Source organism: Equus przewalskii, chromosome 9 (genome assembly GCF_037783145.1).
Source record: "Equus przewalskii isolate Varuska chromosome 9, EquPr2, whole genome shotgun sequence".
Classification (NCBI taxonomy): Eukaryota; Metazoa; Chordata; class Mammalia; order Perissodactyla; family Equidae; genus Equus; species Equus przewalskii.
The window spans coordinates 16931873-16946828 of NC_091839.1; the positions used below are offsets into that span (position 1 = coordinate 16931873).

A 14956-nucleotide genomic window follows, 5' to 3' on the forward strand; every position below is an offset into this window, starting at 1 on the left:
CATCTTCCTCTACTTTCTATGTGGGACACCTGCCACAGCATGGCTTGCCAAGCGGTGCCATGTATGCAGCTGGGATCTGAACCGGTGAACTCAGGGCCACTGAAGCGGAATGTGCACACTTAACTGCTGCGCCACCTCGACACCCAACGTCCTTCCCGCCGCTCCGGCCTTCTCGCTGGTGGCTCCAGGCCTGGCTGGTTTTCCTCCTGCCTTCTCTCTGTGACCCTTCCCCGCCTCCTCCACAGTTTCTTCTTCTGCCCGCACACTCGGGCTTTCTCCAGTTCTGTCTTGAACCCGCTTCTGCCTCTTGCAACTTCCCCCACACCTCTCTCTGCAGGATGTGGCCTCCGCACCCACTCACCTCACCCGAACTGACCTGGGCATCTTCTCCCAAACCGCCCCCTCCCCTCTCATCGCCCCACCGTCCACGCGGTCACCCAAGCCCGTGCCTGGGAACCATGCTGGACGCTGCCCTCTTCTTGCCCCACGGCCTGCCTAGTCCAAGCACGCCATCCTCTCCCCCTTGAGTTCCTGCCTCCCCTCCTGCCTGGTCTCCTGGTTACCCGGCCTATTTTTAAGAGACCATCCCTATCCCTCTTCTACCTTCCTTCAGGATGCAGCCTCCTCCAGGGAGTCCACCAAGACTTCCTCCTCTGCCTCCCCACCCCCACACTGCCTCTCTGTTCCTAGCCATCCTCTGGCTTTCCCTCACCCTGATGTGGGAAGGAGATGCTGTCTCAAGAGCTAGGCCCCACCACAGTCTTCTAGAAACACTGGGAGGCCAATGAGTGGGATCCAGGTGGCTTCTCCAAGGCAGCCTCTGCCTGATGTTGACCAGCCCTGCCCAGGAGGGAAGTGGGCTGAAGGGCCAGGCTATTGCCAAATCTGGCCCTCCGGGGAATCTGCTGGGTCAACATGTTCTGAAGAGGAAGCGGTGGGGAAAGGAAGCGGGTGATGGGTTTGACCAAGTTGGCTGTGCTCCAACGCCTCCCCAAAGGCCCCTGTCACTCCCTACTCTGTTCCTCAGACCTGGCTCCCCAAGGCCCGGGGTCAGAGCCTCTCCCTGCCTCTGTGCTGTGTGAGCTGCCCTGGCACCACACCTAATCTCTTGGAGGGTGTTACTCCAGGTCAGCGTTGTCTGATGGGAAAATAATTCGAGCCACGGTCTCCTTTTCACATTTTCCAGTAGCCCGAGCAAGGGACAAGCAAAGAGAGACAAAAAGAATTGGAGAAAATTAATTTTACTGATGAATTTTATTGAACCCAATACGTTCATAATACTAGTTCAATGTGAGATCAATATAAAACATGATTGAGAGGTTTGACATCCTTTTTTTAATGCCAAGTCTTCAGAATCCTGTGCGTGTTTTACACCCCAGCACCTCTCATCTCAGATCCACCACTTTTCAGAGCTCAGTGGCCTCGTGTGGCCAGTGGCTACCACATCAGACGGGTCAGGGCTAGAATTCCTCGACCGACATTCAGACCATCTACGAAATTCTAATATCTGACAGCTGGAGCTCCAGACTTCCAACTCTCCGAGGTTCCGATGTGACATTCTAGAACACTGTCCTTCAAATGGTCTGTGACTAAAATCGTAGGATCCTTCGAGTCCAATAACCTATGGGTTCCAGTGCTCTCAGAGGCTGTGATTCCAACGCTGTTGCCTTCAGAGTCTTTGTCCTAGATCTGGGGGTCCCCAAATGCCAGCCTGTTGGCCAAATCTGGCCCACCACTTGTTTTTGTTAATAAAGTTTTATCGGAACACAGCCATGCCCGTTCAGTCTGTGGCCAGCTTCATTCCACCAGGCAGATGGAGCAGTTGTGACAGAGACCACAAGTGACCTCTTGACTAGCAGAAACAAATAGGTGCTCTCTATTCCTTTACCAAAAAAGTTTATTGACCCTTGATCAAGAAATTCACAGATTTTTTTTTTTTTTTTTTTTTGGTGAGGAAGATTGTCGCTGAACTAATATCTGTGCCAGTCTTCCTCTATTTTGTAGGTGGGCCGCCGCCACAGCATGATGAGTGGTGTGTAGGTCCGTGCCCAGGATCCAGGCTGGCGAACCCTGGGCTGCCAAAGCCTAGTGCATGAACTTAACCACTAGGCAACCCAGCCGCCCTAAAATTCTCAGATTTAAGAGGGGTGGTGGTTTAACAGACGTTTATTTAATTGTTGAGCTTTATAAGTTAACACATAGATTACACACATTCTTTTCCATGTGTCAAATATCACATAATAATACACACCGTTCAAAAGAGCCTGGTTTCTCCCTCTTAGCCATTCACTCTCTGTCTTCTATAATTCAATGAGGTTGAAGTCTGTGAAATTGCCAAACTTCATCCTACCTTGGGGTGAGGTGGGTAACGGTTTATTTCTTTATTACTTTTTAAAAAAACTGTAAAATACGCCTAACAACAAAACTCACCATTGGCCACATTTAGCACAGTCACACTGTTTTGCAACCGTCACCAATATTTAGCTTTAAAACACTTCCCTCACCCCAGAAGAAAACCCCGTACCTATGAAGCAATTACTTCCCATTCTCCTCTCCGCCACCCAGCCCCCGGCAACTGCGAGTCTGCTTTCTGTCGCTACGGCCTTGCCGAAACCCAACCTAGTTTGACCCAGAAAAAGGGCAATTTCCTATGCATTCACTTAACAACCTTCCAGGGTGTTCCCGTTTCGAGTTTCTCCTGGCATGGAGAGCTGGCGCCCAGCATCTCGCAGGGTGGCTGTAAGAGGATTCCCGCCTCCCAGAGCAGCGTGGCCCCCAACCCACCCTCCAACCTTCTCAGGCCTGTGGAGAGCCTGTCCTCGGCCCCTAGCATCCCTCAGACCCCCAGGTAGGAGCCCGCAGCTCCAGGGACACCAGGAAACCTCAGCCTCCCAGAATCTGAGAAACGTCCTCCTGGAGAGACAGCGGTGGGGAAGTTTATTAAGATTGAACCATCGAGAAACACATCCCTGTAAGCTCATCAGCTCAGACGAAGCCGGAGCTGATAACGGACAGTCTCCACCTTGGGTTTCTTCCATCTCAGTCTTTTTTCCCACCAGGGTGGGGTCCCACGGGGGCCCGGGGCTGGCGGGACGTGGGACATGAGGCGGCCTCCCCGAGCCTGGTGAAAGCGGGCAGAGGGCACATGTGTTTCCACAGGGATCCCGGGCCTGGCTCGGCCAAGACAAGGTCACCAGGAGAGGCGCCGGGAGACGCCTCGGCTCACACAGTCTAGTCTCTGTCCCCAGAAGCATCTTCCTCTAACAACGCGATTTTCTTCTCTAAACAACAACGAAAGAAATGCATCAACAGATGCCCCGAACCTCTAGAACACACACAGAGAGAAGTGGGGATGCACAAACCGCTGACTAAGGAGCGAGGCCACTTCCTCTTGCTAAGCCTGCGTTCTTCATGTAAATTTTAAGAATTTCCCTTCTATTCTTTGTGCTGCCGTCAATGTAACGATCATGCATCCATCACGTATCCTGTGTGCCCGGCGCTGCTGTGTGTGTTTTAAATCTCTTCACCCATTTCACGCTCCTGGCAACGCACCCACTTCACAGATGAGGAAGTTGAGGCTCCGAGATGTCTGAGGCCCGGAAACCCGGCCACCGTGGACCTGGAACATGAATCTTCTCGTTTGGGCTTTGGGTCCACGTTGTCGCTCCCCGTGCGATGATGCCGGGAGGGAGCTTCAGAATCGCGGTGGTCAACACCTTCCCATTTTATTTTATTTTTATTTATTTATTTATTTATTTTTGAGGACGATTAGCCCTGAGCTAACCTCTGCTGCCAATCCTCCTCTTTTTGCTGAGGAAGACTGGCTCTGAGCTAACATCCGTGCCCATCTTCCTCTACTTTCTATGTGGGACGCCTGCCACAGCATGGCTTGCCAAGCGGTGCCATGTCTGCACCCGGGATCCGAACTGGCGAACTCCGGGCCGCTGAGAAGCGGAATGTGCGAACTTAACCACTGCACCACCGGGCCGGCCCCCACCTTCCCATTTTAAAGATGGAAAACTGAGGCCCACAGAGGAGACAGGGTTTGTCTGTATTGTGTCTGCCTCTGAGGCCCCGGGCCCTGCTCTTGGTGGCCTTGGACTTTTTGTGGAGGATGTGACCCTGGGCTGTGTCCCTCAGAACGTGGGAGGCTAGAGGAATATTTATTTGTCCTGGAGACTCTGCAGAGAGGGAGGGGCTGGGCACACAGTTGGAGGCTGGGAGCGGGGAGCGGGCCGTGGGTGCTGGGGGAGGAAAACCTCAGAGCGCCCCATGGGGAGAGCAAACCCAGGCCAAGAGCCCCAGGCCTTGAAGATCAGACCACACACAGGTGTGGCTTCCAGGAAGCGGGTGACACTGAGCCTGGGGTGGGGGAACGCAGCCAGCTCTCCACCCACCGGAGCCCTGTCCAGCTCCTTCTAGTGCCTGGTAATTTTGGGATGTCTGAGTCACGGGAAGAACACAGGACAAATACACCCTGGGGGTAGGAAAAGGCCACTCCTGTTTGTCCCTGGTTATGGAGATCTGCTGGGGCCGGTGAGGTGGCAGTGCCCGGCGGCGTCCCACCGGAGCCCTGGCCAACGGGGCAAACTTCCAGGAATCCACCAGCTGCCGGACGAGGAGGAGGGACCCCAGGCCTCCCGGGTCCTGGCTGTGGGCCCGCATCGAGTCCCAAGTGGCATTTGGCTGAACTGGGGATCCTCTTGCAAGAGACGGTAAGGATGGGGAGAAAGGTGGGGGGGGGGGGCGGTTTTCACCATCTCCGTGTTTTAGACTTATTATTTTCAGAATCTGGGAATCAGAATGAGAAATCGAGAAGTGGAATCTTGTCACCATCGCATTGGAATCCACATCTGAATCCCAGACTCTTGGAATTGCCTCGGGCAGCCCGACAGGAAAGTTTTTGCCCAAGGATCCAAATACGCTGTCACAGTCTGGGGTGTGGAGCCAAGCCGTGCTCAATCCTGTGGGAGCCCCTGCGGCTTCTGGAAAATCCACCGAACGGCGATGTGCCTGATGCACAAGCCCTTCGACCCAGCGCTTCCACTTCTTAAGGAAGGTTCTGTGACTTCATTTTCACGGGTCACATACAGACAGACAGCCCGTGCATCACAACCGGGAGCTCCGTTATCTCCAGGGGCCGAGCACACGCAGGTGCCCAGTGCCCGGGTCAAGAGACAGCACAAGCCCGGTCTCAGATCTGCCCTGGGCCCCCTCCCAGGCGCCATCCCCTGTGGTTCTTTCGACCATTTTTTCGTTTGTTTTGGAGGAAGATTAGCTCTGAGCTAACATCTGCTGCCAATCCCCCTTTTTTATTTGCTGAGGAAGACTGGCCCTGAGCTAACATCCGTGCCCATCTTCCTCTATTTTATATGTGGGACGCCTGCCACAGCATGGCTTGCTAAGCAGTCCCATGTCCTCACCCGGGATCCAAACCAGCAGACCCCGGGCCTCCGATGCGGAACGTGTGCACTTAACCGCTGTGCCACCCGGCCAGCCCCTCTTTTGCCCATTTTTGACTTTTATGTGAAAGGGATTGTTCTGTAAATTCTCCTGCGTGTCTGGCTCTCTCCCCCCCACATCGTGCGGATTCAATCCATCCACGTTCTCGTGTGTGGATGTTCCACTGCGTGAATACACCACGATCTGTTTGTTCATTCTCCTGTGGCTGAGCCTTTGGATGGTTTCCATCTTGGGCGGCTGAGAACATTCTAGAACACATCTTTTTGGGGAGCATATGTGTGCTTCTCTGGGAGGGGGGACAAGGTATCCTGTGCCCAGTGGATTCTGTTTAGCGGATTCCTCCCCACGGTTTCCCGGAGCAGAAGTCCCAGCAAGGCTGGCTGACTTCCCAACGCACTTTTTTTTTGAGGAAGATTAGCCCTGAGCTAACTACTGCCAATCCTTTTTTTATTTTTCCTGAGGAAGACTGGCCCTGAGCTAACATCTGTGCCCATCCTCCTCTATTTTGTATGTGGGACGCCTCCCACAGCATGGCTTTTTGCCAAGCGGTGCCATGTCTGCACCCGGGATCCAAACCAGCAAACCTCAGGCAACTGAGAAGCGGAACGTGCGCGCTTAACCACTGCGCCACCGGGCCAGCCCCTCAGTTTCCTTCTTTTTTACTCACTGAGCATCAGCTAAGCACCGGCTGTGTGCCAGGGGCTGTTCTAGCAGGGACCAACTCATGCTCTGGAAAATGGCGGTAATAATAATATCTACCCCAAAGGGTTGTTCAAAGGGTTATGCCTGGTACACAACAGACGCTCAATAAACGTCATCTATTATTCAAATTACTACAAAATATTAATGATAGCAATTATGTTTTATATAGAGATATAAATACATAAATATATTTATTGTGAAAAAATATAAAAATAATAATGCCACTCACAATTCTCATTTGAGGTCCCTCAGTCCGAGGCTGGTTAATGAGCATGACACGCCCAGCCTGGGGACAGATTTTGAGGCCATTGTGAAGAAAAGAGATGATGTGGGTGCAGACAGGGAAACGGATGGAAGACAATTGAGTGGAAAAGGTTGAGAGATGACTTAGTGGGTGTTGAAGGCTCCCATTTGTGTTGATTATATTTAAAGGGAAATACCGTCGACTGATGGGGTTACTCACCCGAGGAAAATTCCCTGGATTTTAACCAGGTGGGGTGGGGAGGGAGGGTGTGCCTGGCTGGCGTGTCAGCAGCTAACTCGTGGCTCGTGCTCCGTGTGGACCAGGCGCTGGGCTCAGCTCTTCACGCCTGCTCACCTGGTGAATTCTCACAACTCCCTCTGAGGTGGGTATAGTATTATTCTCATTGTACAGATGGGAAAACTGAGGCACAGAGAGGTTAAGTGACTTGCCCAAGGCCACACAGCTGGTGCGGGTTCACGTTTTGAAAGCTGGCACACATTTTTATTCTACTGATGAAAATAACACGAAAGCAGAGGGCCAGACTCGGAACACACGCACCCAGTGGCTTGACCTCTTGGTTGCTACTTGGCCTGAGGGAGGGGGTTGATGGGAGCGCCCCAGCTTCTCCTTTGCCTTTCCTGTTGCGTCAGTGCCAGCTGGAGCTCAGTGCCACCCAGCCCAGAAGAGTCAGCAGAGAGCCGCAGGGCCAGGTCACTGAGATCAGGCGGGAGCGTCTGCCGTCTATCCCAGCCCTTGCGCTGTGCCACGTGCTTTACACATGTTGACTCCTCTGGGCCTCCCCAAACCGGTGAGGTAGGTCCACCTTGGTGACTGTCACCTCCCAGACGAGGAAACTGAGAAACAGCCAACCGAAACTGCTCCTCCGGAGTCTCGGAGCCTGGGTTGCTCAGCGCCCCCAGCTCTTCTGCCTTCCGACGCTCCCGAATCTCAGATTTTTGGAGGATAATATTCTAGGGCCCGGAGTTGCGGAGTGGGACTAACACGGTTCAGAACTCAGCTGTGTTACTTGCTCAGCTGAGTGATCTTAGGTAAGTTGCTCAGCTTCTCTCTGCCTCAGTTTCCTCATCGGCAGAATGGGTATAAGAATAGAGTTAAAATCAGAGGGTCGTTATAAGGATCAAATGATATAACATTGAAAGGTGCTTGGAGCTCTGCCCAGCACGGAACACAAGCGCTCCCTAGATAGTGGCTCATAATTATTAATAATAATCATAACGATACTTGTTATTATTATTGCTATGATAGATCACGTTGCTTCTCTGATCAACATCCTCCCACACTTCCCATCTCACATGGAACAAAAGATAAAGTCTTCACAATGCCCCCACGTGGCCCCCGATAGCTCTCTGCTCTTTCTTCCCCAACCCCCCTCATCTACTCCACTCTGGCCGGCGTCCTCATTTGTTCCTTGAACGAGACCATCATGTTCCCACCTCAGGGCCTTTGCACTGGCTGTTCCCTCTGCCTGGCACTCTCTTCCCTGCAGATCCCCACATGGTTCCCTCCCTCACCTCCTTTATGGCTTTGCTCAAATTGTCACCTTCTCATTGAGGCCCTTCATTTAAAATTCCTTCCTTTCCTACCTGACTCCTCCCACCGGAGTGGCAGCTCCCAGGGGACGAGGGTTTTGGGGGCCTTCTCCCCGGTTGTGTGTCCCGTGCCCGGAACAGAGAGGGTACTCAGGAGCTGGGTTGAATGAGTGAATGAATTGTAGAGAATTCAACGTTTCATTTTTCCTGTTTTCAATCATTACTTTTAAAAATTGCTCTAGCGGGATTCCAGAAATTTCTGTTCCTCCATCTGGTTGCTGGTTACATGAATAACTTTGGAGTGTGAAATCGAGCAAGTGCACCTGTGTGATATGTGCACTTTGCCATCTGTATATTTTACTATGATCTAGTTTATATTAAAAAAAAAAGGTTGGGGGCTGGCCCGGTGGCGCCGCAGTTAAGTGCACATGTTCCGCTTCGGCAGCCCGGGTTTCGCCGGTTCAGATCCTGGGTGTGGACACAGCACCACTTGGCAAGCCACGCTGTGGCAGGCGTCCCACATATAAAGTAGAGGAAGATGGGCACGGATGTTAGCTCAGGGCCAGTCTTCCTCAGCAAAAAGAGGAGGATTGGCAACAGATGTTAGCTCAGGGCTAATCTTCCTCAAAAAAAAAAAAAAAAAAAAAGGTGACAAAATTCCTCCAGAGGGACATTTTCATTGCACCAAGATTCGAAAATATAGATGAAGCAGAACCAAGACAAGTACTTTTGCTGTGACTACATATTAACTTTCTACCCTCTTGGTGAATAGTCAGGTTCCAATATTTTAAACTCTAGAATTGCAGGTTGCTAATGGGCTAGCATTCTAACGTTGGAATGTTCTAGAACTTCTCTCCAATAAGCCACTGGCCACGTGTGGCTATCTAAATTCATTGCAATTACGTAAAATCGAAAATTTCATTTCTCAGTGGCACTGGCCCCATTTCCAAGGTGGCAGCCACCTTCTCGGGCAGCACAAACACAGGGTGATTCCATCAACGCTGAAATTCGACGGTAATGCTCTGCGATTCCAAATAATTGGCTAGGGTTCTCCTGGCTTGCTATTTTGAATTCTGAGGTTTTTAAGCATGCTGGTGTTCTAACACTGCAACATTCTAGAAGGCTCTGACGCTCAGGAGCTTGTGTTCCAAGCCTTCAGCATCTGGAATTCCAATTCTCTAACGTTGCCGTGTTGCGGAATTCCAAGCTGACTGCTTGTGAGCGGGTGCTAACATTTTAGAGTTAGCACGTTCCAGCGAATCGTTCCGGTGTTCCCATATCCTAACGCCCTGGCCTTGTAACGGGGCCAGAGTCGAGTCTCCAGGATGCTAACGGGCTGCGGTTCCCACGCCCGAGGGGCCCTGGAGCCTGCGAATTTCCCTCCCCACAGCTTGACGGCCTTTCTCTCCCGCCCAGGTGTCTGCGGCCTGGATGGAGAACGCGTCCCTCAACTACGACTACGCGCACTACGACCACCTGCCCGACCTCCCCGTGGACTGCGCGGACCACGCCTGCGCCTCCACCGACCCCCTGGGCACTGCCCCGCTCCTGCTCTATGCCGCTGTCTTCCTGGTGGGGGTGCCGGGCAACGCCATGGTGGCCTGGGTGACCGGCAAAGAGGCCCGCCAGAGGGCGGGTGTCACCTGGCTCCTCCACCTGGCCATGGCAGACCTGCTCTGCTGTGGCTCCCTCCCCATCCTGGCCGTGCCCATCGCCCGCGGGGGCCACTGGCCGTTCGGGGCCGTGGGCTGCCGGGCCCTGCCCTCCGTCATCCTGTTGTCCATGTACGCCAGCGTCCTGCTCCTGGCTGCGCTCAGCGCCGACCTCTGCCTGCTGGCCCTCAGGCCCACCTGGGGGACCGCGGCTCGGCGGATGCACAGGGTGCGTGCGGCCTGTGTGGCAGCCTGGGCGCTGGCCTTGCTGCTGACCGTCCCCTCGGCCATCTACCGCCGGCTGCACCAGGAGCATTTCCCACGCCGGCTGGAGTGCGTGGTGGACTACGGGGGCTCGGTCATGGCTGAGAGCACCGTGACCGCCATCCGGTTTATTTTCGGCTTCCTGGGGCCCCTGGTGGTCGTGGCCAGCTGCCACGGTGCCCTCCTGTGTCACGTGGCCCAACGCCGCTGGCCGCTGGGCATAGCCGTGGTGGTGGGGTTCTTTGTCTGCTGGGCCCCCTACCAGATGCTGGGGCTGGTCCTCGCCGTGGCTGCCCCACACTCCGCGCTCCTGGCCCGGGCCCTGCGGGCTGAACCCCTGGTCGTGGGCCTTGCTCTTGCTCACAGCTGCCTCAATCCCGTGCTTTTCCTGTATTTCGGGCGGGCTCAGCTGCGCCGGTCACTGCCAGCCGCATGTCGCTGGGCCCTGAAGGAGTCACAGAGCAAGGATGAAAGTGAGGTCAGCAAGAAATCCACCAGCCATGACCTGGTCTCGGAGATGGAGGTCTAGGCTAGCCGGAAACTGGTTTGTATCTTCCTGTCTCATTTCACAAGGTAGCTTCAGGCATAGCTGGATCCAGGGGATCAATGACATTGTCATGTATTCTTTTATTCATTCAAAACATTCGTTATGCACCTGCTGTGTGAAAGGCCCTCTTATAGGCACTGGGGATGTAGCAGTGACCAAAACAGAGACAAATCCCTACCCTCAAGGAGCTAACATTCCAGTGGAGGAAGACGGACAATAAGCAAAGAAATGGAGGAATGTGGAATATGTCAAGTGGTGATAAATGCTGAGGAACCTAAAGGAGCAAAGAGGGATGAGTGGGGCAGGGATATAGGTCAGCCAGGCAAGGCCCCTTGGGTAAGACGATATTTTGAGCCAAGACCTGAAGAAAGGAGGGAGGAGTCATGCTTAAATCTGAGAGAAAAGCATTCTAAGCAAGAGAACAGCAAGTGCAAAGGCCCTGGGGCAGAATGTGCTTGGCATATTCCAGGAACAGGGAAGAGGCCAGTGTGGATGGACCAGCGTGAGCAAGAGGGAGAGTGGTGTGAGAAGAAGGGAGAGAGGTAGTGGGGGGCCGGACTTGGAAAGGCTTTGGGGCCATAGCGTGTGTCTGGGGGTCCATGGGAGGGTTCTGAGCTACCATTACCAGACAAAATACAAACACCCAATTAAATTTGCGTTTCAGACAAACAACAGCAAAATTTGTTTAGCATGAGTATATCCTATGCACTATTTGAGACACACTTATGCTAAAAAACTGTTGGTTGTTTATCTGAAATTCAAAATGGAGCATTCTATAAATTGTTTTTCTAAATCAGAAAACCCTGTTCTGACCAGACAAGCATCTTGATTTGACTCCGATTTTAGTAGGATTCCTCTGATTGCTGATGGGGACTCTGGGAGAGGAGGGAAGGGAAGTGAGGAGTCTACTGTAATAGTCCAAGCAAGTGATGGTGACTTGGATCAAAGTCCTAGTGGCAGAGGTGGCGAGAGAGCGACAGACTATGGAGCTATTTTGAAGGAAAGGCCACGTCCAAGCTCCTGAGTTTAGTATTCGAGGCTTCTTTCCACATGTTCTAGCTGCTCAGATCCTGTAGCAGACGAAATAATGGCCCCTCATGAGGCCCAGACCCTAACCCCCAAACCTTTGAATCTGTGACCCTACACGGCAAAAGGAACCTCGCAGATGTGGCTAAGTTAAGGATCTTGGGGTGGGGAGAGGATCCTAGGTTATCCAGCTGGGCCCAATGTCATCTCTAGGGTCCTTATGAGAGGGAGGCAGGAGCGTCAGAGTCAGTGGGAGGAGATGTGACAAGAGAAACAAACATCAGAGTGAGTGAGGAAGGGGCCACGAGCCAAGGAATGCGGGCACCTCCAGAAGCTGAAAAAGTCCAGGGAAATGGATTCTCTCGAAGCCCCCAGAAGGAACGCAGACTAGCTGACACCTTGACTGTGGCTTCCGACTCCAAAACTGTAATAGAATAAATTTGTGCTGTTTTTAAGTCACTAAGTTTGTGGCAACTTGTTACAGCTGCCAAGGGAAGCGAATACACAGCCTGTGGACTGTATTATCTTCGTGCCTCTGGGCCTTTTCTCAAACTGGTGCCACTGCCCTGAACGCCCTTCAGATCTACACTGTCCAATCTGGTCATCACTTGCGGTCTGTGGCTATTCAAATTCAAACTAATTCCAATTAAAAATTTAGTTCCTGGGGCCGGTCCGGTGGCGTAGGGGTTATGTTTGCATGCTCCACTTCAGCGGCCCAAGGTTCACAGGTTCAGATCCTGGGCATGGACCTACACATTGCTCATCAAGCCATGCTGTGGCGGTGTCCCACATACAAAATAGAGGAAGATTGGCAACAGATGTTAGCTCAGGGCCAATCTTCCTCATCAAAAAAAAAAGAAAGAAAGAAAGAAAAAAAAAAATTCAGTTCCTCAGTTGCACTAGCCACAGTTCAAGAGTTCGATAGCCACACATGGCTGGTGGGTACCATATTGGGCAGGGCTGACATGGAATATTTCCATCATTGCTGAAAGTTCTGTTAGACAGGGCTGCTCTAGCATCTCACCTGCTCAGATCTTTTAAATCACATAGAAGTGGCACCTGTGTGTAGTGTCATTACTCCAGGAGAGCACTTTCCACATAGTTTCTCCTTTAAGGTAATTCTTACAACCACCCAGGGAAATGCTTCATTTTATAAGCTGAGATCCAGAGAGGGGAGGTCATTTGCCCAAGATCACACAGCAAGGAAATGATAGAGCTGAGATTCAATCCCACATTTACTGGACTCCAGCGCCCATGCTCTTAATCATCAAGATTTTCCTTCAATGCCTTGCAGAAAAGACACTTTCTCCAGGGAGCCCTCCTTGATTCATTCTCCTCCCAAGGAGAAAGCAGTCTTCGTCTCTTCTCCAAGTTTCCAGAGCACAATTTCCCAGCTAAACTGTAAATTCCCCGAGGGCAACAGCTGGGCCACCTTAACTTCTGTCTCTCCCCTACCCATGCCAGGCCTTGGAGACAGCCAAACTACCTTTATTTGTTTATACCGTTATCTTCCAGCTACACTGTGAGCAGTGACAGTGGGGACCTCTTTTTTCTCTATCTGATACAGGGACACATAGTAGGTCCTCAACAATACACATTTTATTCCTTGATATTTTATTCAGAGTTCTCATGCACACATTGCTAAGACCAAGATTGCCTTGTAGAAAGAATCGTGTCCTGGGACAATTTATGTAGCTTCACGAAAAATTGGGAGAAACCCTGCTGTTCATCCCTGGGGCCAGGTGCTATTTAAGAGTTCTTCTTTGCTACATTTTATAAAGGTCTTTTGTGCTTTGTGAAATTTGTTTTCATTTCTTCTTGCATTAGCCTTCCTTGTTAAGAAATCAATTTCATGAAAGCTTTCAAATGTATTTGTACAATTTACATAGAAGTCCCTTGATCATTAAAAAGAATCTTGCTTTTGCCTGTTGTAACTTTCCCTTTTTTGTTCCTAAATGTGTTTTCTCTGTTTTTCTTTATTTTTACCTTGAATTTATTGGTTTCCTTAAGTTTCCAAGCAACCAGTTCTTAATAGTTTTTCCAAGAACTCGTTTCAAGCTGGCTACTCAGTTCTAGCGCTGGTAGGTTGTGACTTTTTTCTGAATTGCACATTTATTGTTTACTCCCTCCTATTTTCCTTTAAAAACCTGTAGTTCTCTTTTGCAAATTTTAAGCAGAATGTTTGGTCAATTTCCTCCCCGTCTTCCTTTGATAACGACATATGTTTTGGTCTCTCTGCGGCCGAATTGTTCCCCAGAGGTTTGATAATTACGTCCAACTTCCCACTTGACATCCCAGCTCGATGTCCAACACGTAACTCAAACTTACTATGCTCAAAACGGAACTCTGGATTTTCTCTCTCAGCCTTTCTTCCTCATCTTCTTGATCTCACGTGATGGCAACTCCATTTTTCCAGGCATTCAGGCCAAAAGTTCAGGGTCATCCTTGAGGCCTCTCTTTCTCCCACATTCCATGGCCAATCCATCAGCCAATCCTTCTGGGTTCTACCTTCAAGGTACGTCCAGACTCTGACCACTTCTCCCCATCTTCTCTGCCATCATCCCGGTCCAGCTGCCACCACTTGCCACCTATGGCAGCAGCCTCCTCTCTGGTCCCCTTTTTTCATCTTGGTTCCTGCAGTCGGTTCCCCACAAGGCAGCCAGAAGATTCTGTTAAAATCTAAGTCAGATCACGTCTCCTGTCCCTCCTCGGCTCAAACTCCTCCGATGGCTCCCACCTCCCGCAGATCAGAAGCCAAAGTCCTCGCCATGGTATATATATATGATCTGCCCTCCTCTCATCACTTCATTCCCTTCTGTGTGCACCCCCTCCCCAAGCTGCTGGTCCTTGATCCCACCAAGTTTGTTCCCAGCTCAGCCTTTGCTGTTTTCTCCATCTAGAATGCTCTCCCCTAGGGATCTCGGTGGCTCACTGCCTCCCCCTTTTGTAGCTCTCTGCTCAAACACTCCTTTCCGAGAGAGGACTCCTCTGACCGGGCTGCTTAAAATAGCATCGCTCTCTGCCCCCTTCCCGCTTCATCTTTCTCCACAGAGCTCTGGCAGTCCTGCTTGACATTCTATTTATTTTTATTTATGTGTCTGGTGGGAGCAGGGACTTTATCTGTTTTGCTCACTGCTCCATCCTCAGTGCCTAGATCTGAATCCAGAACCGAAGCCTCTACCTTCTTAACGCCAATATTAGCCTCAGGGAAAAGGAGAATGATGGGAGGATATTATAGCAAAAATAAAAGATCTAATGTCTATTGAGCACCCATATGCACAGTCGTGAAAAAGTTTATGTATCTTCGGAATACTTTTTCATTGATTTTTCCCAAAAACCTTGAAGGAGACGTGAGAATATCCTCAGGCTATAAATAGGGAAACTGAGGCTCGGACCCCCAAAGACTGGCGCATCTAGGACGAAAGAGGACTCACTTTTCTCGTTCACTTGATCATTCACTCAACAAACATGTACCGACTGTCTAATCCCTGTGATGGAGGCTGGAGAA

At 51.3% G+C, this 14956-nt stretch overlaps 1 protein-coding gene across 2 annotated transcripts; it reads left to right on the forward strand.

Annotated features, from left to right (window-relative positions):
• Positions 1-3582: 3582 nt before the first annotated feature.
• Positions 3583-13387, forward strand: C5AR2 (complement C5a receptor 2). Of its 2 annotated transcripts, none has more exons than XM_008544117.2 (2): positions 3583-4715; positions 9376-13387. In XM_008544117.2, exon 2 carries the CDS (start codon positions 9391-9393, stop codon positions 10402-10404), a length of 1014 nt encoding a protein of 337 aa, XP_008542339.1. In that variant the 5' UTR covers positions 3583-4715; positions 9376-9390; the 3' UTR covers positions 10405-13387. The 2 variants fall into 2 exon arrangements, with proteins under 2 accessions (XP_008542339.1, XP_008542338.1); XM_008544116.2 differs by lacking the exon at positions 3583-4715 and adding an exon at positions 7075-7458.
• The last annotated feature ends 1569 nt before the right edge of the window (positions 13388-14956 follow it).

Coding starts and splice junctions, on each gene's coding strand:
- C5AR2 (XM_008544117.2), top strand. CDS start 9,391: ATGGAGAACGCGTCCCTCAACTACGACTACGCGCACTACGACCACCTG.